This window comes from Periplaneta americana, chromosome 3 (assembly GCF_040183065.1).
Source record: "Periplaneta americana isolate PAMFEO1 chromosome 3, P.americana_PAMFEO1_priV1, whole genome shotgun sequence".
Classification (NCBI taxonomy): Eukaryota; Metazoa; Arthropoda; class Insecta; order Blattodea; family Blattidae; genus Periplaneta; species Periplaneta americana.
In genome coordinates, this window is record NC_091119.1 from 98,082,778 (window position 1) to 98,104,348 (window position 21,571).

A 21,571-nucleotide genomic window follows, 5' to 3' on the forward strand; every position below is an offset into this window, starting at 1 on the left:
CTCAGGTCCCCCAACTGCGGTTCACTGCACTCGAACTCCAGGCTTCAGGCTCCACAGTTACGGACACAACTCAAGTCGCGCTCTGATCTCGAAGCTGGCTTCACTGCTACACAAGACTGGCTGGCATGCTCTGTTCACTGGCTTACTAACTGAACTAATCATGAATGAATCTGTCGTTCATTCACGTCCGTAATTTATAATCACAGCGACGTAACCGAGAAAGTTCGAGTTCGCGATTTTTCCACTTCGACGGACTTCTCGGCCTCTCTAGGCAAGCAGAAGATGCGCGCGCAACCTCCACTCTCCGCGTCGCCCTTTCCCCTCTCTTCTCTCCGCCAGTCGTGAGATCGAACCTCACGTGGCCGTCACAGTATATTGAGAATATTTTAAGTTTTTAAAAATTGTAAATAATATTTTTAAACAAGTTTCAATCCACGTTTTCTTTCCTCTTACTTTACTATTGGATTATAAAAAATTCCGACTTTTCCGAAATTTTGTTATCCAATCAGAGTCTAGTACCAGAAAAATTGTGTGTAGTCTATAACTAAATTTTGAAGAGTGTTATATTGGCTTACAGGGTAAGTGATGAAAAAGATGCGCGTGGCTACCTACAAGCATTAGCGACCAAAATGACAGAAGAATTGGAGTTCCTAAAACATTCTGGTGTGGCCAACACTTCAGCGTCTGTAAGTACTTCGTTTATTCCTTTAATGAAAGTGTATGTAGTTAAGTTATTTTTGTTAGATTTTGAGCCAGTGTAAAGTTTATAGATGTTTGTTATATCGAATTCTTGTTGATACAGTCCACTCCCAATTCGCGATTTTTTTTTTTTTTTTTTTTTTGTGGGGAGGGGATGAAGTAACGTCATTTCCATTTTTACTTGATTTACGCATTCTACCTTCTCTCAAACTTCTCTCCTTCCCCTCTCCACTCCAACATCTTTCGCCCTGTCCCATATGGGTCTGGGCAATATCAGCTAAGAAGCATGACAGTCAAGTCCATTCCTCTGCTGTGAGTCATTTTCATTTGAAAAGTTTGTGTGCCATTTGAATTTCAAATATTGTTTGTGGTAGTGTGCTTTCAAAATGAGTAGTAGTAAAATGAAATACAAAAGGATGTCAGTGAAAAACAATCCTCTAAGAAACAAAAAAGATGACATATTTTGTTAAACTAAAGTGTCCTGTGAATGATATTTTGTGGAACTTGTCTTTCTTGTTTTAAGATTCAATCACACTGCAATATTCTATAATATTATTATGTTTCACATTTTGCACTTGATTTTGAAGTGTGTATTTTAGTAATTAAACCTGTTACATTAACTTTTAATTGACATTAAATAATAATAAAAAAATTTGGGGATAATTCGCGATTTTCGATATTTCGTGGAAGTTTGTGAATTATTACCACAAATTATCGGGATTTGACTGTATTATGTATTGCTCAATGGAACAAACTACCTTCCCCAAGTGACAATCACATTTCATACTGATTATTTGAGAAGCTGGTGTAGTTATGGCAAAAGATGGAAATCTTTGAAACAACAAGCATATTAACAAACATTAAGTATTTGCTCAGGTTATAAAAATTCGAATATATTTAATGAAAAATTGATATTGCGTTTTGTTTTTAACTTTCAGGTTATCATAAATAAAAGACTCAGTTTAATTATCATATCAGATACTGTATGCTATTTTTACATCAATTTATAGTAAAGAAAACAAAGGACGATCATCCATATTTGTGTATACTATTATTGGAAGTTATCTTGAACTTCCTGAGCGGGGACAGAGGGAAGGAAGCGCATAATGTGGGTGGAGCCAACTGACTTGTTTGTGCATGCTCCATATCATAATCTCTTGTCAAGAAACATAGAACTATTTTCTTCACTGTCGACCAGTAGTGTTAACATGGAGCAGCAACCACAGGGTAGTAATTTATGGTGAAATCACACCACTGCGGAGAAAAAGTAACACTGTTATCCACAAAGGAGAAAGAGAAATTATCGCAAATATAATTAAGTGTTGCGAGGAGGAAAAATTAAACAAATGTTTGTTGGAACCTCTTGATAAGGCATATGAGAGAGTGGCTAAATACTCTGGCAAAAGTATTAGTTCTGTGAAGAGAATTAAGAATAATACTGAATTACAACCGAATGAACCTCACACTACCCTGGGAAAGAATAGGTATGTAATGTTAAAAATTATTGCTATAATAGTTATGTACAATAGTGTGTGTACTGTGAGCGACATAATGAATTACTGTTGTAAGTTATTATTTTGTTATAGTTCTGCAAAACATATTATTTCATTCCAGAATTAGGACTTGTATAAAGTTGAAGTGGATGACATCGATCAACATGTCATCCGGGATACAATCGAAGAGTTCTATCTTGTTTAGAAAGTAGTACCTACGATTTAGAAGATAATTCCAAATGGATGATGCCATTTACGAAATAATAATTAATTTTGGACCAAGCGATGATGATGATGATGATGATGATGATGATGATGATGATGATGATGGCAGCAATGATAGGGATATGGATTGTGTATAATTGTAAATTAATGTAAATTCAAATAGTAAGCCTGTAAAATATTGTTATAAAAATATATACATATTAGCTGTAGGTGTAAGTCATGTAGGCCTATATAATGTATACAAATAGCTGCAGTAACTCCACCATTGCTGGTCCCCAGCCCCGATGAGAAAGGAGTGTACACATGATTATATTTAAATACTTACTCATTACAAGTTAATTAAAAACCTGCTACGAAACCATGTTCTCTTCTCAAAACCAGAGTGTTGTGAGATGATGATGTCTGTATTGAACAAAGTTCTTTTACAGTAGAGAGCCATGAAGTGAAAGAACCAATGTTTTCTGAAAAGAATCACGTTGCCCAAGGGAGGGACATCCTTGCTGTGCCATTACGTTCATGAGTACATGTCGTACCGAGCAGTTCGAAAGACAGACTTAAGGGATGTAAAGTTCAAGATAACTTGCAATAACAGTACATATTTCGTCCTTGGTTAGCTTCTCAGTATGATTTTTTTCCCACTTCTGACTCTTGATACATAATGGTTGAAGTTCATGTCAGGAACAGGTTTTTATTGATCGATAATTCTTCCCCACGCACTTCTATTTCTACAAATTTGATCTATAAGAATATGCTCACAATTTTATTTTTATTTGATAACGAGTGCTAACCTGTGTTATAGAAGTTGTTCATAGTGATATCACAGTCTACTATATACAGTCGCGAAGCTCAATATGTAGTAAAAATGCAAACATGGGTAGTTGCCCACCACTAGGATCGCTACTATCGCCTCATCATCGCAGATCTCTCTCCTAGCAGCCGACAAAATATGTTACACTTTCGTTGTCGTGTTCTTTTGGAAAAAATTGCCACCTTCCATTATTCGCCAAAATTGGAAATAAAACGTGATCAATAAATTTTATTGTAACAGAATTTTTCTACGTCTCTAGTAAAGCAACAAATAAAAATAACAACAAAATTAACAGCTATAATTAAAAACATATCCTTTGAAGAAAAAAGTAGGCCTAAGCAATAATAATCCCACCAGAATTGAAAATAAAACGTGATCAATAAATTTCATTAAAACAAGCTTAATTTTTCTACGTCTTTAGTAAAATAACACATAAAAATAATAACAAAATTAATAGCTACAATTAAAAATATATCCTCTGAAAAAAAAGTAGACCTAACCTTTATTTCTCTGGAAATTTAGCAGCCTAAGTGACAGAACTTTAACCGGTATCTAATGTCCTTTCGGTTAGACTGAAACATTTCATTGTGAAATTTAAGGATATAATGTATTCTAACAGTCACAAAGAACTTCAAATTAACAGTTTTGTTTCTGCACAGCATTCTTGTGGAAACCCAGGAACCTTTCTGAATCTTTCGGAAATCGGAAAAAGGATAACTCTGGCCTCTTTCTCTTACTGTTGCTACAATTTATAGCACTACAAACGTCTCCTCCTTGTCCCATATTATTATTATTATTCCAATTATATTTTTAGCCATTAACATTTTCATTATAACCAATAACGAACATTTCTCAAGCATCAATGTGAAATACGCAACGAGCTAGCACTCGACAGAAATACGACACAGTCCAAAGTCGACCATGGACTGTCTATTGTTTCTAGTTGCTAACCGCTTGGAGCGCTTTATCACGAGATTTGCAAAAAAACACCTCAAGCTTCGCGACTGTATATAGTAGACTGTGGTGATATCCATCTGTAGTCACATATTCCTGAAATTTTTTTACGAAATTTGTGTTCACTTACAGAAGTTTTCCATATCTAAGTATTCTAATGGAATTTTAAAGTGATTTAACCAATCAGTGTATTACAAGCAAGAGTAAAGAATGTATACTGTTTCGAGATGCATAAACTTATTACCTTTCAGGTAATCATGCAGTACAGTACGAAAAGAAGAGAGAACCAAAAAACTTGATGGTCTATGGCGAGTCCTCGGCATCAACCCCTTTGATTTGATTACCTGGTTGGGTTTTTTCCGAGGTTTCCCCCAACCAAAAGGCAAATGCCGGGTAATCTTTTGGCGAATCCTCGGACCTCACCTCATCTCACTACATCTCGCCAAAATATTATTAAAAAATTGCACAAAATTGTAAAAATTGTAGATAATTAATAATTTGTAAAAATTGTAATTTTAATATTGTAAAATTTTGACTTGTTCCACATCTTAAACTTCATTGCTCATGTAAGATCTATGGAATAAAAGAAATGAATGAATGAAATTCACAACACTACTAGTTCTGAAACCATAACATTTTACATGAAGTTTGCAAACAAACTCTCTTGTATTCTCAGGACAAGAATTGGCGAAACCGACGCAGCCAGAAGCTGGAGAAGATGGAGCTGTTGAACCTCCAGAGCAGCCTGCAGTCCGAGATTCAGGCCAAGCAAGCCATTAGTGAGGAGCTCAGCAAAACACGTTCTGAGCTCATTGCAGCACAAAAGTGAGTACAGAGTTAAACACATTATTAAAGACAGAGAAAATAAGTCATTATCAAAATCATCCAAACAGGTACGAGGGGGATCCAGGAAATAACGACTATTTTGTTGTAATAATTAAAAATATGTATATATATATATTTATTTGAAAAAGCCAAGTCTGTTACATAACTGAAGCTTCCTTTACTTCTCTACATAATCACCACCTACATTTAAACATTTGTCGTATCTGTTCACTAGCTTTAGAATTCCCGTGTTATACTCCTCTGCCGCCAGTTCATTAAGCCAGGTGTTCACTGTCTTCTTCAACTCTTCATCACTTCCAAAACGCGTACCACCCAGAAAGTCTTTCAGCTTAGTGAAAATGTGAAAATCGCTAGGAGCAAGGTCTGGACTATAGGGCGGATGATCAAAGATTTCCCAACCGAATTGATCCAGCAATTCTCGAGTTGAAGCAGCAGTGTGCGGGCGGGTGTTGTCGTGAAGAAGCACAACTCCTCTCGAAAGCATTCCTCGTCTCTTGTTTTGGATGGCTCGCCGTAGGTTTCGTAAAGTCTCACAATAACGATTTGCATTGATCGTAGTGCCTTTTGGCATGAAATCCAGCAAAAGAACACCTTTGCGATTCCAAAAGACAGTAGCCATGACTTTTTGTGTTGAGAGAGTCTGTTTGAATTTTCTCGGTTTCTTGGGTGATGAGGGATGATGCCACTGACGTGATTGGTGCTTGGTCTCTGGGGTGTTGTGAGACACCCAGGTCTCATCACCAGTCACAATTTGATCAAGAAAGGCATCTCCATCTGTGTGATATCACATCAAGAATGTCAATGCTGAGGCCATTCTCTGAGTTTTGTGTTGATCACTAAGTTGCCGTGGAACCCATCGTGCACAGATTTTGTGGTAGCCAAGATGTTGCGACACAATTTCACCAAGCAAAGAACGAGAAATATCAGGAAAGGCAATATGCAATTCGTCGAGTGATGTGCGCCTGTCTTGCAAGATTCTGTCATTCACTTTAGTCTTCAGGTCTTCTGTGATGAGTGATGGGCGTCCGGGTCGAGTTTCATCGTGGACATTTGTTCACCCATTGTTGAACATTTCGGACCATTTTCTCACATTTCTTTCATTCATTACAGTATCACCATACACTTCTTTCAATTGCCGGTAAATTTATACAGGTTTCAAATGTCGGGCACTCAAAAATCGAATCACACTCCTCACCTCACAGTCGGCGGGATTATCAATCACGTCGTTCATTTTGAAGTAACACAAAATGCACAATGGCGACTTGTTGCAACCAGTACTCACAACATTATGAGAACACATGTTAAGGAAGCCAGTTGACTTTCAAACAAGGAAGGGGAGTCAGCTGCGCGGCGGGTATGTGCGAACGGTCATTATTTCCTGGATCCCCCTCGTATAAGGACCATGGCCTGTTACGGTCTCAATGAGTCATTCTTGGTCCACCTTTTTTTGGATGGCTCAAAGTTCTCTTCCCTTGGGGACAGTATTGAAGCATGGCTTTTGGAAGTCTATTACAATTCATTCATTGGACATTGTTTTTCCACTGCAGCTGGTACTTGTTTATAAACTGTGAAACTGGTTGTAATTGGAACTCTTGCATGATATGTATCATTTCTTTTGCAGTCCAAGCGAGTATAATCTAGTGTTGCTCTCATAAATTTCATTTCACAGGCTGTTATTCTGCTGATATCAGTACTTCTCATTGTCCATGCTTCATTTCCATAACATAGTATAGGTCTGGCCTAAGGTTTTATACAAATGTATTCTTATGTGTTGCTGTACTAGAGAATGCTTCATAATTTTGTTTATTTCCATTGTTTTATTGTATTTGCAAATTTTAGATACTATGTTTTACAAAATAAAAACATTAAACTTGTTCGTGATTGAATTTCAATATTATGAAATTAAATTTTACCTAAATATTCGTTTTCAAATTCTCAAATATCCGATTTTTAACAATAACGTTTTTTTTAACTGATCTTTGACAAAACTGCTTTTTACTCACACTGAAATATGTGTCCTCTTCCTATTTCAGTGAGGAAATTCTGGTCAATGTGATAATACTAATGTCGCTTACCTTCCTATAAGCACTCAATGTATTCAACTTCCTTCTGTTCACAATTGTGTAAGATAACAGTCTGCACAGCATGAAATCCTTATAGAATACTCAGCAAAGTAGCCTAGTAGCCTGTGAAGTGCAACAGACAGTACTGTGTTGACCTAATGTTTCTTTTTCAGGGAACTGAGGGACTTTCGGCAGAGGTTCGAGAGTTTGTCTCATGATGTGAAACGCAAGGAGATGCAGATCAAAGAGCTGCAGTCACGATTGGAATCGGGGGAGGGATGTAAGTTCAACTCCACTGCTTTGCATGGGGATTGGGCTGGGAGCATGTTCTTAGTGGCACCTTTCACACAGGAACTAGCATAATCTGTGTACCACTGTAGGAGTTGAGATTTGCATATTTAACAATCCATAAATGTAAATATCATAGAGTAATATTGCTGCAAGAAGTCAAGTGTTAGTGGAAATATCATAAAGATAGAAGTCACGTAAAGACTAAATAAGAAATGAATCCAGACAAAAATCAGGAGGATGAAACACAAAAAAAACATTATTTGGTCACTTTAATAGAATGTAAGGGTTAAGATTACATTCCAAAATGTAGTTGAATGCTGTACAAGTGTCTCCTCTAAAAAACATTGTTACTAAAAGAATGAAAGTGTAACTGTTGCAAATCTTTCTCCATACTGTGCTACAAGATTACTTTCTTTTATAGTTTTCAACATTGAACCAAATTCCCCAAAATCTGAATAGGTCTAAATAATCGAATTTGGAATCTGCAGTACATTTCTGTCTTTTGAGATTGTAACCATTGTGTCCAGAAATTTAGACCCTTTAGTAAAGTAGCCCTTTGATTTAACCAACACTTTCCATATACTGATTAGATTTCGATAATATCTGTTAGTTCAATCTTAAGAATTCCAGTGCCGATAAACTCCAGACTATTTAAAAATGTGATGTATTAGTAAAGTGCTCTCAAAATCAGTAAACATCGATTATTCTTGCTACAACATTTCACCACACTTACACTTTCTAAAGAGCTTAGTTTAGACTTTTCCATTGCTTGAGAAGTGTTACAAAATCATGTTTCAAAGATTGGATTTACCATACTGGAGTGAGGAGGATACCTTACTCGTTGGGGTTGTTACATATTGCTAACTCGAATCATGTGGATTTAGCTATTTATAATGACCTCATTAGAATATCTTTCTTGCCGAAGTTTAATCTTTGAAACGTTTAATACTCGACTAGCAATGGGTAACATTTTAGCTACAACTCTTCTAAATCAAGTATACCTTTCTCTCCCTCGGAATACTACACATATTTGTGAATAGTGCAAATATGTTCATAGAGCCTCAAAACGTGTATTACTTTTGGAGTGTGATAAGCTCTCTTTTCATGATTACTTTACTTTCTTATCTTGAATATTAGCAGTATAGAGAAAATACCGTAGTTTGTTGTAGTACCATTGGAAGACTTTATATTTACTATTCTTAATTGAATCTGAAAAAAATGTTTTTTGGTTTTCGTATACTGAGCATTTTATATTGGATACATACAGAATATTAAATTTAGTAATTTCTTTAAAGTAACAGATCTATAATCTATTACATCAGTGTAGTAGTATCCAACTTATAAATATTGATGCACTGATATTGAAATTACTACTTCTACATGCATATATAGAATAAAACAAATTTTTACATGAGGATGATTTATAGTTGGCACACGTTATCCTCATTTTGTTAGAAGTACCAATTTGATTTAGCATCATGCTACATCAGACAACGTACACTATACATAGCCAATAAATCACTTTCATTAGCAGTCTTAAAACCGTGTATGAAAAAGTCTGTCTGTTATTACTACAGTTATAGTAATCCTTAGATTTCATAATTTCTAATGTTAAACATTCATTACTGAGGAAATCCTTTTTTTTTTTTTTTTTTTTTTTTTTTTTTTTTTTTTTTTTTTTTTTGGTGCTCTTGTTTCTTATTTCATATGACTGCAGTTCTAGAACATTTATACAACCTCCTTGTTACATGATTTATAAAAGGTACTTATATTTACCTCAGGCTTGCAAATATTAAAAAAATTAAATTATTTTCAAACAGATTTTGTTAGCATCATTGTTATCATCAATGATAATGATGATGACCCCAGTGACAGTAATGGTGATAATTACCATCACTACGACTATGACTACTACTGCTACTACTACTACTTCTACTTCTACTTCTACTACTACTACTACTACTACTACTACTACTACTTCTACTTCTACTTCTACTGAAAATGTTGACAGCTAGTGCTACATTCAGAAAATTGCTGCAATATACGAGGAAGTATGTGCTTTTCTTGCACATTATTGTTGGGCTTGGAATCGTACATTCTAGTCACTTGATGTTTATATTAGCTGATGAAAGCATTTTAAATCCAATCTTGGTACATTATGATTGCATTATACACAGTGTCGTCTGAAGTAGCTTAATACTATAAGAGAGACATGCACAGTGCGTGATCCTCATGATCTTATTAGTCTGTGAGATCAGTGTAGAGTGCAAAGCATGACATTATACGAGATTATTGGAGCAGATATGTAGCAAACTGATATGATATGAGCTTTGTAAGATAGATCACTGAAGCTATTCAAAACTTGCAGGTTAAGATTATGTTGTGATCTGACTCAAATAACTTCTCTTGAGCTTGTTTTTCTTTCACTAACTGAAATTTAGAGGTTTGACTTATTAATGGGACTAAATTGTCAACGTAGTTTTGCCTTGCAGATGGTTTAAAGTAGATTCATATGTTTGCTGAGGAATTTAGTTTAGGACATTTGAAGGGGTATTTTAATAATGGTACACCTCCATTTAGTTTGATTTTGAGATATGGAGTCTTAAAATTAAATGTGTACAGAATATTCAAGATGTGAAATATTTGAAAATAATAGTTCATGCTTTCGTGTCACAGATTAAGCTTTCTTCCTATGCCTGGGATTTATGAATATTGTGTGGGACATGTCTAATAAAGGGGGGGACAATGGAGGTATACCACTATTCCAAAAAAAAATTCCATGTATGATTGATAAATCCAAGACAACTCTGAGGTGCACCAGAATAATATTTTCATTAAAAATGAGTTGGATTTCAGTATAAAAATGAATATTTTATAATTTGGATCAAGATTTTGATCGTCAATGTCATTGAAGTCACTCAAAATCTCTTTAGAATCACTCATTTTGGCTTAGCATGGAACACAGTTGAGTTAGACCATTATTAAAATAATTTTGTTGTAGGATTCCTGCATTATGGTGCACTCTGTTGGCAGTAGAATTAAGTTGGAGTTCTACCATTTTCATAATTAAAAAGAACGGACATTTGTGAATCTGAAAGTGTAGTTAACTCCAATTTGACAAAAAGTGGAGTTGTACCACTATTAAAATAATCCTTTCATTTGTACTACTCTGGAGTCCTTTACATATTAATATCAAATAGTTGTTGCAGCAACAAGGTTTGACTTCATTATCGTTTTATATATATATATATATATATATATATATATATATATATATATATATTTTTTTATATATTGTTTATTTTCATGTATAAACCAATATTGCAAGAAAATGAGAATTTTGTCAGAAGAGAAGTTATTATAACTATCCATTAAATGAGTCTGACTGGGTCCTGTTTCAAGACTAATTCAGCTCATTGTAACTAAATCATGTAACAGGTTGGTGTGTCTGAGAGACTGGCTCCATTCCCATTAAATGCTCGTAGATCACGTAGCTGAAAATGCGAGCTTTGAATGAGTCAACTCGAATGAGTAAGTCCCATTTTTTAAGTAAAGCAATATATCTAATCACTGTTTTGGACACTTTAGGTGTGCTCATGTTTCAGCAATGCTTTTCTTGTTGTTTCTCATGATCTAGTTCTAAAATTAAATTATTATCATCATCCTCACTCATTCCCTACACTACACTTACACGAACATTTACATATACACTCACCCTAGTACACGACATAACTCTTCACAGACACACATCATGCATAACATAGCCCACCAAAGTGGTGTGCAACTTGAAAATGGGTCACAGTCCTGCTATCTATTCACAGTATGAGGAACCCGAATCACGCAAGTGAAGTGGGTAGGCATAAGATACACACACATTATTATTTAAAGTGTAAAAAGTGTTGCGTTGTTACCATTTACCCGATTTTGTTCGATTTTTTTCTAATGGTGGGTACTTGACTGTTCGTCATTCATCCATATGAAACCAGTTGTGTAGACCAATTTACCGACAGAGTCATTGTCCAGGGTGCTCCATTAGAGGCTGGTCTACACTACATTCTTGATGAGATGAGATATGGAGATTTGTGGGGATGCCACAGGGGAAATGGAATGCTCGAGGAAAACCCTGCATCCTTGACCACCGACTTGCCCAACACAAATTACAGATTGTGGGTACACCGAAGATCAAACCCAGGTCCACAGGATTATAAATCTAGCACTCTAGCCACTAGATCACCACCGTGGTAGCTGTTAGAATATAATAGTATTTAAATAAACCTTTGGACAGTCCTTCATTTTGTGACTCCTGAAAATAAGTTCTTCGAAAGTTTTTTCGTGATAATGATGAAGACAAGAATGATGATGGTGATGATAATAATAATGATAATGACATATCCTAAAAGGTATCGTAATTCTTTAGAATCTGTGTGTTGTTCATCAGAATTTACAAGTCTACCATTTTGAGATTGGCAGAGATAGAAATCTATTGTGAATGGATAATTGTGATATAATTCATTGTGCGAAATCTCCATCAGTTTCGATGACATTCGTGTATTTTATTCTAAATTTAATAATTAATAATACAAAATGCTTCTTGATAAGTATGCAAAATAATGGACTGATATTAAACTTTTATTTTGACTTTAAATTTGTATAAATTATTAAATATCAAACTTCATAAAAGTGCGACCAGAAAGACAGACGGACATGATGGTGATATATATATATATATATATATATATATATATATATATATATATATATATAATGTACGAGAACATATTTAAAAGTAATTTTAAAATGTTGTATTACTACAAGATTACATAATGAAACTCAATTGAATCTCTGACATTGTTGTGGAGTGAGTTCTAAAAGAGTTAATATGCTAGTACATACCCCATAGTTTGCATTCATTGAGCTGAATACAACTCCTGATTGTGTAAAATTCGACATTGATGCACAAATATGAGTTGGATAGGCTGGTTTGGTTATTTACCAACTGCTGCTTATCATACCGCGAGAGTATGTCATGTTTAAACAAGGAACATGAAAGATGGTCTCAGTTATACATTGTGTCATTTTATTGTATTGGTTGGGATGTAATGTATACTTGCTGGAATTCAGACTGTTGAGAGATTCTTATAATAAAAAAAACTAAAGCTTTACGAAGATTACATTCAGTCATTATAGGGTGTTCACCATAGCACAGTGTCTTGTACATCTTTGCATTAGTTATAGTTTACTTGTTCTGTTTAAAGTTATTTTTTCGTGAAGTATAGCCTCTGTAGGATCATTTATATTGATTTGATCAGTATATGGCAAAACAGTCCTTTTATCTTAAGAAACAAAAAGTGATGAGTGTTCATCACCTCTGTTCAGTCAACAAAATTTTAAACTGGAAATTATTGCATCTGATTGTTATTTTAATGAAGCAGATATACATGATCGACTTGGGTGAATGAAACCAAAGACCATGTGTGCCATGCCATTTTTTCATTCATCTCTGTTGTACTTTTCAGCAGCAATGATGTGTTGCTGACATTGAGTATCATTGTGTTCCTTTCTTGCTCGTAGACAAAATGCCCCTATTTATTGGTGTTACAAGCTGTGTATGGGGCTTGCTTCTGCTCCTTATGAAAATCTATTTCTGACCATGCGACCAACTTACCGCCGTGGGGAGGGTGTCGCGTTCACCAACTCACCGTCTGGTAACGTACCGGTTGCCACTGTGCTGTTTGTGATTGGTTAGTCTCCCCTATGTTGCCCTCACCACGTAATCGCCCTTGACCTGCTATAATGACTTTTCAGTTTTGATTTGATGTAGGGGTTGTCCATGAATGATGACGCACACGAGGTGGTGCCAGACACGACCTGCATGTGGAGGTACAGTAGTCGTAGTTTCTTGCATTATTGATGGATGCCCACTCCTCCTGTAACTCGTCACTCATCCTTGTACAAAGCTATCCAATTAACTTAGTTCTGTTTGACTTATTGCTTCGGTATCTTAATTGTATGCATAATTAATCTTGTTACTTGTGTTTATCTGAAAAGTAATGCTGTTACCTAACACCACAAGTTGACAGCTTGCAGGTTGCACAGGTGACTATGACATAGAGTTGAGGCAGTTTAAGAATTACTCGTGTGTATAGTCTAACAAGCTTGAGTGAGACAGGTCACGATTATGCAAATACAAGCTTTATGCTCTGTGGAAACAGGAGGACCAGTGATGGCACTTACCAGTTTTACAATCTGTGAATTGCACATACTTCCTCGTAACTATTAAATTGTTATTTTCACGAATATTTTTATCAAATTAATTGTGTGGTTCTTCTTAAGCTATAAAGCATACTGAGAGTGAATGTATAGCTAACAATATAAACGTGATATGTTTAAAATGACTAATTTATTAATTAATTTATTTATTATGTTAAATATTACCTTGGAGATGGAAGAGTCTATCACCAATCCTATTAGTTGATGATGATATTGATTATGTTCGTGATATGATGGTGATAAATTACGCCATTTTTATGACTACAGTTTGTCTCCTTGAAGCATATTGTAATGAAATAAAAATGTAAATTATAAATAATTGAGAATATATGATCTATAGAGTAATATTCAGAACTATATCTAATGTGAGAAGGGAAGAAACTAAGAATAAAACTGCTATATTGGTTTCTTTTTTAAGAAGATTTCTATTTCTGTTGTCTGCTATTTTTGCATTAATAACTTCACAAAGTATTGTACTTTCTTACAGTAAAATTCTGGAAGTTCATCCGCATTTTTCTTGTATGAATTAATTCATAAATATTAAACTTAAACTAAATCAGTTCAGTAGTTAGCAGAAGATGATGTAAATAATATTTTGAAAACTATGTTTTTAATATTAGACGTAATTAAAGCATGTATTTCGTCACTGTTTCGAAAGCATTATAACAGTATCTTTCCTGACATGTGATTAAGTTAAAGGCTGTTCCTGTAAAATGTCAAGAACGTTATGAGATGTAGTGAGGCATAGCTGCTCATTTTGAATATGTTATAGGAATTGAAGTGGTTATTTCTATAGTCCAATTGTTTTATTCTCATCTAGAGAAACGTGACATTCCTTTATAGGAGATTGAATGGACTGTAGAGATGTTTTGAAGTTATGACAAAAAGAAAAATCCCTTGCCTCTGTCTGGGTTCTAATCCCTCACTCTTCCATCCATAACCAATTGCTCTCCTGACTGAGGTAACTAGGTTCTGAGAAAATGGAAAAATCACTTGTTTTTCTTGACATCTCCCTGTTTGTATGTTGCAACAGTGCCTGTAACAATAACTTAATAGAGTTTATTTTTGTTACACACGTGACTAGGATCTTCATTTTAATTACAATTGCCAAAGACACAGGTATGATGGCCAAGTAAGAAGGTGCCATCTTGTGAAGTGGTCCTTCATGATGTCCTCATTTTTCTAAGCAGGCATTGTGCATTGGCTTGTATTTGGATGAACATGGCTGCTTCACATCATGCCAATGCTGGTAATCAGACTTGACATTTAAATCACAGAAGTCTTAGCTTTACAGCCACTGTTGCAAGTCTCATAGTTGAGCCTCACCATGTAAATGAGAATGGCCGAAGCTTTGCACTCTGCCTATCTAACAGGCTTTGCATTGCCTCCTGCATCTCTAGCAGATAACCACCAGCACAGAGTCACCAAAATTCAGAGACTGGATCTATCTGCATTATCAGATTCTGTGTGAGGGTGAACCGTGGTTAATAGTAAAATATAGTTTCAATCAGTGTTGTTAATATGAAGTTTTATGCACAAGTAAAGGTACAGAATCCAAGGTAAAATCTCAGACAAAACAAAACCACTACCTACAGAAAGTAGAAACATACAGGTTAAATATAAATAAAATTTTATTCACCACACTATCATATACTAAAAGAACAAATACTAAAACAGACTTGAATTTTTGACTTAGGGACAGATCTTTAAATATAAAGAAAATTCGATACACCATTCCATTCTACGCTAAAAAAAAACAAATACTAAAACAGACTTGAACTATCGACTTAGGGTTCAGGGGCAGATTGCACAGAAATAAGTGACAAATCAAATTTCGACAAGAAGGTGGAGGAAGAGAAGAAGGGAAAATGGAAGAAAAATAATAACTTTAAAGAGAAGAAGAAGAAGAAGAAGAAGAAGAAGAAGAAGAACAATCAGACATATCCAGACACATCACACAGACCTAAGATAGTGTTGGTCTTTATGCTATACAGGATATCAGTGCTTTGTTTACATAGCCGACCTTAGTATGTTGCTTGACATTCAGACATGTTATTTCACTGATGAATTCAGTAGGAAATATGTCACATAAAAAAATTAGGATTGTGAAGACTTTTCCCATATAATCAGGTACTTTTTTAAGTTTAGGTTTTCTTGTAAATAGTCCTCAGAAAAGGAATTTTGTTTACCAGAATCTAATTCTTAATATAACCTCCCAGCACTGAATTTGAGGTATTTCGTACATTATGATTGAAATTATGTTTACACAAGTGCTTTAACAAAGTTACTTTAAACACAACCAATGTTTACCAATTATAAATATGTCTAGATGAAACTTTAATCTTAAAGATTTCAATATATAGGCATTGAATATAATTATTATGTTTACAAATTCCGACCATATGTTAAATTATGTGGCCCCTAGAATGGACTTCTTTTATCAAATTTTAAACATTAATAAAATTTTATTGTAAATCTGAAGAAGTTCGGTTTATAAATATTGACAATATTGCGCTTACAATCTTCAGGATCCCTAAGATTGATATAAAATTGACCTTTGTTCAATAAATAACTAATCAAATCTCGACACAGTTCACATAAAAGTCGTAAATTTCAAATTAGAAGTAATTTGGTTAATCTGTTTGAGTTACTGTCACAACTTTATAATATAAGACAACACAGACAATATTGCGAAAATAATTGTGACGTTTCAGGGATGTGTATTTCTATCAAATTACACTTTGTGGATGTGCTGGTGGTCCATCTGCCTGTACTATATACATTGCATTATGTTCGGTTCACATTTTGTCGTTGTTTTTCAGTTCTGGAACGGCCTTCATCTCAGATGTCATACTTGGACCATTTCCTGAAAGAATCCAACACTCGTCGTGGAGGCTCAGTTGAGAGTGAAGAGGGAGACGTAGAGGACAACAGAGCTCCATCGGTAGCCAGTAGCAAGTCCAACCTTTCAGAACTTAGTATAGTAAGTGCAGTAGGTAGTGCCATGAAAACGGAATACTAGGTGATACCATTTCTGATATTCTCGTGTATCTATTGTTACAGGACCCCACTTCTCCACATGGACTCGACCTGCACAAGCCTCATTTACCTCCCAAACCCAAGTCGCATCAGTTCCTTGTTCGAACGTTTTCTTCACCTACTAAGTGCAGTCATTGCACGTCGCTTATGGTGGGGCTAACCCGTCAGGGTGTGGTATGCGAGGTGTGTGGATTCGCTTGCCACATCGGCTGCTGTGAGAAGGTGCCTGCAATATGTCCTGTGCCCTCAGACCAAAGTGAGTATATACATACAAAGGTGTGTGACAATCGAGGTACACAAGTCATTTTAATAGTCATCACTTGCAATCGTGGTTGCTTCATTCATTAAGATGGAATACTTGTTCAGCTTATATCTGTCGGTGATTAGCTGTTCCAGTTGGCTGATGGATATCGAACTCTCCATCCACAAAAACTTTTAAGTATTTTCGGAATTGAACCTGCAGCACACTGGTTCAACTTCTTTGCAAAGCTATCGTAACTAAGGCTTATACACTATGTAGACATGAGAATAGAGCCTTGTTGTTGTTGCTGTGGACAACAAAAAAAAGGAACTAATGCTTGATGATTCCCTGTAGATCATGTGAGATTTTTGGTGGACAAAACAGCTGTGAAGTGGGATTTGTCCCAAGTATTTTGACTTCCTCTACCATTGTGATCCACTGTTGCATCATCACCATACTTTCTCTCTCAATAGTCTCTGTAGTTTGGGTGGCATGATTAAAGTAAACATAAATACAGATTATTATTGCTGTTATTGTGGCTGCTCTTTCTTTTTTGTTGATATCGATACTCTAATGTATAAAGCTGATGAATACAACCCATGACAGCATAATTATTGCTATACTTCACGGAAAACCTCCTGTATAAGACCTTCAGTGTTTTCTTGGCTCTCATGAAACAGAGGAGTACAGTTTTATCTTAGTAAGCATTGTAGTAATAATTTTCAGACAAGTCAGTGTACAATATAATATAACATAATGTTTATTTTGTTATTCAGTCTAAATGACTTATCAGTGTTTTGAGAAAGATCAATAAAATTTATAAATATAAATATTCATTGAAGTTAAGGATAAACTAATGTGCTAACGCTTTCGCCCCTTGGATCTTCAGGCTCTTAATCAAACAATATCGTGTAATACATAAATTTACAATAGATGAAATGATTGTTGAATATATATATTAAACAATCTTATATCTAACATATTTAAAAATCATGTGTACAAATTAAGTAAAAAACTATAATTGGATTGATTATTGCTTTGATATGTGTGATATTTGAACTGATTATCATCATCCTCTCTATTTCAATTTATGGCAATAACCAAACAACCATATAATACAAGGTTAAATTGCAGACATTAAAATGGATTGAAATTACATAAAATTATCTTATAATAAAAAATGGATTATTTTTAAAAATGTCTATTTATGTTGCCATTGATCGTATATTTTACCCAGTTATTAGTTTGTGTCATTATTGATACAACTATAAATATGTTAAAATGGTAAAATCCATGGTTCTTATTAAAACCAATATTAAACTTCATAATGAGCCAACATCGAGATAACTTCTGTTGGTTGTAAACGTGGAATGCAGGTAAGACTTTCAATGGGAAGATGAGCCGTTCATGGTGCAATTCATTATTTGAATTCGAACAATTGACATTAAATGTGAAACAATAAGTTAAAAAAAGACCAATATATTCGGGGTTGAGTTTTGTGTCCCATTCCAAATTGATTCTGAGACACAAAACTCAAAGTTCTCTTCCCTTTATCCTTCGAATCAGAGCTGACCATCCCTGTACACATATAGGTCGACCAAACGAGATATACTACCTCTCTCGTCTGCCTCTTTCCTTTGCACTGTAAAGCGCTCAGACTGTCCTGAGCTCTAAAGTGTGTGCTTGCACCTGTGAGCATCAGTTGAATAACTGGGCTAGAGTTTTGTTTATCTAAAGTTTGCTCTCTTTCTGTACTAAATTTGGTGTGAAGACAATTTATGGTCCCTATGATGTTTAAAAATTTGGTAATTTTGTTTGATATGTCTGTAACATCGAATTCATATGTGGAATATCATAGTCATCATCTCACTAATACCTCCGATTGAGATTCTGGCTGGTAGGTACATCTATTGTCAGCCAGTACATCTCACTTCAGAAGAAGAAGAATTGAGGAGCGTTTTTGCAAAAGTTGATAGATGCAGAAATTTTCGAAAATGAGTTACATATGGATATCGTATTTTTTTTACCTCCGGAATCGATCTGTGAAATCAGATTTACCACAACTTGATTCATACCGTATGTAGAGACTACCAAACCTTCCAGGTTTTTTTTCAAAACTCGATAGATGCTGTCACTTAGTGTAATTTCTGTAAAATCTTGATTTCTGCATCTATCGACTTTTGCAAAAACTCTCCTCAAATTGTTTCTTTACATCTTAAGCCTGATTAGTGAAATATGTTGCTAGTCAACGATGTATGCATTATCTCCTGGCTTAATTGCTTTATGAATGATGCCCTATTGATTTCACTTATGAGGTTCCAACCTATCTTCGGGTAGTTGACTAAACAACATCTCACAAACGCTGAATAATCATTATTGTAAGCATCAACAAATGTAATAAAAGTGGTTGTGCACGTCATTTTATTTACCTCTTCAGTATGAGGATATTTCCATGCTTAATAAAAAAAAAGTAATGATACCACATTCAGTATAACTTATAAAGAGAAAGTTTTCACACAATTGTATTTGCGGTAGACCATTCAACCACTGTCATATTTTCGTTGTTAATAATGTATAGATTGAAGTTTTTACTTAGAATATTTGAAGATGATACAGAAACCTTTAAGTTGGCATTCATTTTCATTATTATTATTATTATTATTATTATTATTATTATTATTATTATTATTATTATTATTATTATCATCACCATCATCATTGGTATTATTATTATTATTATTATTATTATTATTATTATTATTATTATTATTATTATTATTATTATTACAGAAATAAGGAAAAGAGATATCATATATTTTACTGTTTACGGACTTTTTAAAAACATAGATTTTACTCAGTTGAGTTTTTAACTTTCTGAATTGGAAATATGTCTTGCAATGATTAAACAGCTGTGTGATTTGTTGCAGCGAAGCGACCTCTCGGCATAGACCCCACACGTGGTATTGGAACAGCATATGAAGGTTATGTGAAAGTTCCAAAGACAGGAGGTGTGAAGAAAGGATGGGTGCGGCAGTTTGTTGTGGTGTGTGACTTCAAACTTTTCCTTTACGATATCTCCCCTGATCGCAATGCACTGCCATCTGTATATGTGTCACAAGTCCTCGACATGCGGGATGAGGAGTTTGCTGTCAGTTCTGTGCGTGACTCCGATGTGATCCATGCAACAAAGAAGGACATTCCCTGCATTTTCAGGGTGGGTATAGGTTGGATACTAAGACTTGGCACATAATAAATGGAATTAGTATTCAAAAAAGATCTGTTCACACCAAGGATACTTACTGACTGATAGTATATATATATATATATCGAATTTAAATGAGGAAATACTAAGTTACGCCAAGTAACAGCTTCAGTATAACATAACAGTTTGAAAATAATTGAATGACAGCAAGTATTTCATTTATTTGGTATAAATTGGCATATTTCATATCTACTCCATTGTTACCATTCTTAAGACAAATTTTGGTTTCTGAACAATTTTTACTGATTACAGAAGAATTTATTTTATTTTATTATGTGTTTATCTGTTCTGAGTATTGTAAACACTTTCATTGATTAATAATGAGTTGATTAATAATAGTTGCGTTGATTAATAAAAGGGACAAATATGTAAATTACAGTAAAACTGTTTTAACATTCCCATTTTTAAGGAATTGCCGTTTTTAAGGAATAGTCTGTGAAGTTCCAGTCACATTATCGTAAGAATAATGTAATTAATCCCCACTTTTAAGAAAATCCAGCTTTCACGGAATACTTTTCAAGTGCATTTTGTGATAATGAATCCTGAAATATCGACTCGACTTTAATCAATAGTACCAGCATATTCGATAGTGCATCTCAATTGATAGTAATACGGCACCACACAATGGCATTATTCTTTATCGTTTGTGTTGCTTTCACAGAGTGATTGCTTTGTTCTCGCGAGTTGCGTGGATCCTGTTTCCAAGTTTTTCTTTGTTAGTTTATGCATCGTTATAATGGCGACTAAACAGAAGAAATTAACTCTCAGACGGAAAGTGAAAATAATAAGGGATGTCAAGGCTAATCCTCAAGTAACACTATTGCATATGGTAAGAAAGCATAGTTTACAAACTACTTCATTAAGGTGAATAATGAAGTAGAAGAAAAAAATTTCCAATGCTGAATTTCACTGTGGTTCAGATTCAGCTTCAGCCAAATGGAAAAACAATCTTGTCTCACCTTTTGAAGAGTTCGAAAATAGTATAATGAAATGTATTGTAAATAATAATTGTAGGCCTAATAAAATTATTGTAATGTTTGACATATAACATGCATGTTACTATTAGTTATTTTAGCCTTTACTTCCCATTTTATATAAACATCCTTTTAAGAAGGGAAAAAAAAGTAATCCCTCAGAGGTTTGTTAAAAAGGGGTTCTGCTATATGCTTCATCCCCAGAATAGATAGGGCTTCTGAGATATTATTAAATGGCGAAATGGAGAACAACAGTGAGGAGGATGGAATTGGCGAGGAAGAAGAGTGCTAAATAGTGAATGCAAGAAAGTTAGGATTGGCGAAAGTGATAGAATAGGATTAGAGAAGAAAGTGTTAAATGTAAGAGAGAAGTAGTACATACAAACAATGAATAAAAGAAAATTAA

At 34.6% G+C, this 21,571-nt stretch overlaps 1 protein-coding gene across 4 annotated transcripts in view; it reads left to right on the top strand.

Annotated features, from left to right (window-relative positions):
- Positions 1–21,571, top strand: part of gek (serine/threonine-protein kinase gek) — a 136,996-nt gene that overhangs the window by 70,569 nt on the left and 44,856 nt on the right. For all 4 annotated transcript variants that reach the window (XM_069821078.1, XM_069821077.1, XM_069821075.1 and 1 more), the window contains exons 15-20: positions 578–686; positions 4,856–5,004; positions 7,262–7,368; positions 16,472–16,632; positions 16,713–16,944; positions 19,857–20,143. In XM_069821078.1, the coding sequence (XP_069677179.1) occupies positions 578–686; positions 4,856–5,004; positions 7,262–7,368; positions 16,472–16,632; positions 16,713–16,944; positions 19,857–20,143 (1,045 nt within the window). The remainder of the gene's footprint in view (positions 1–577; positions 687–4,855; positions 5,005–7,261; positions 7,369–16,471; positions 16,633–16,712; positions 16,945–19,856; positions 20,144–21,571) is intronic.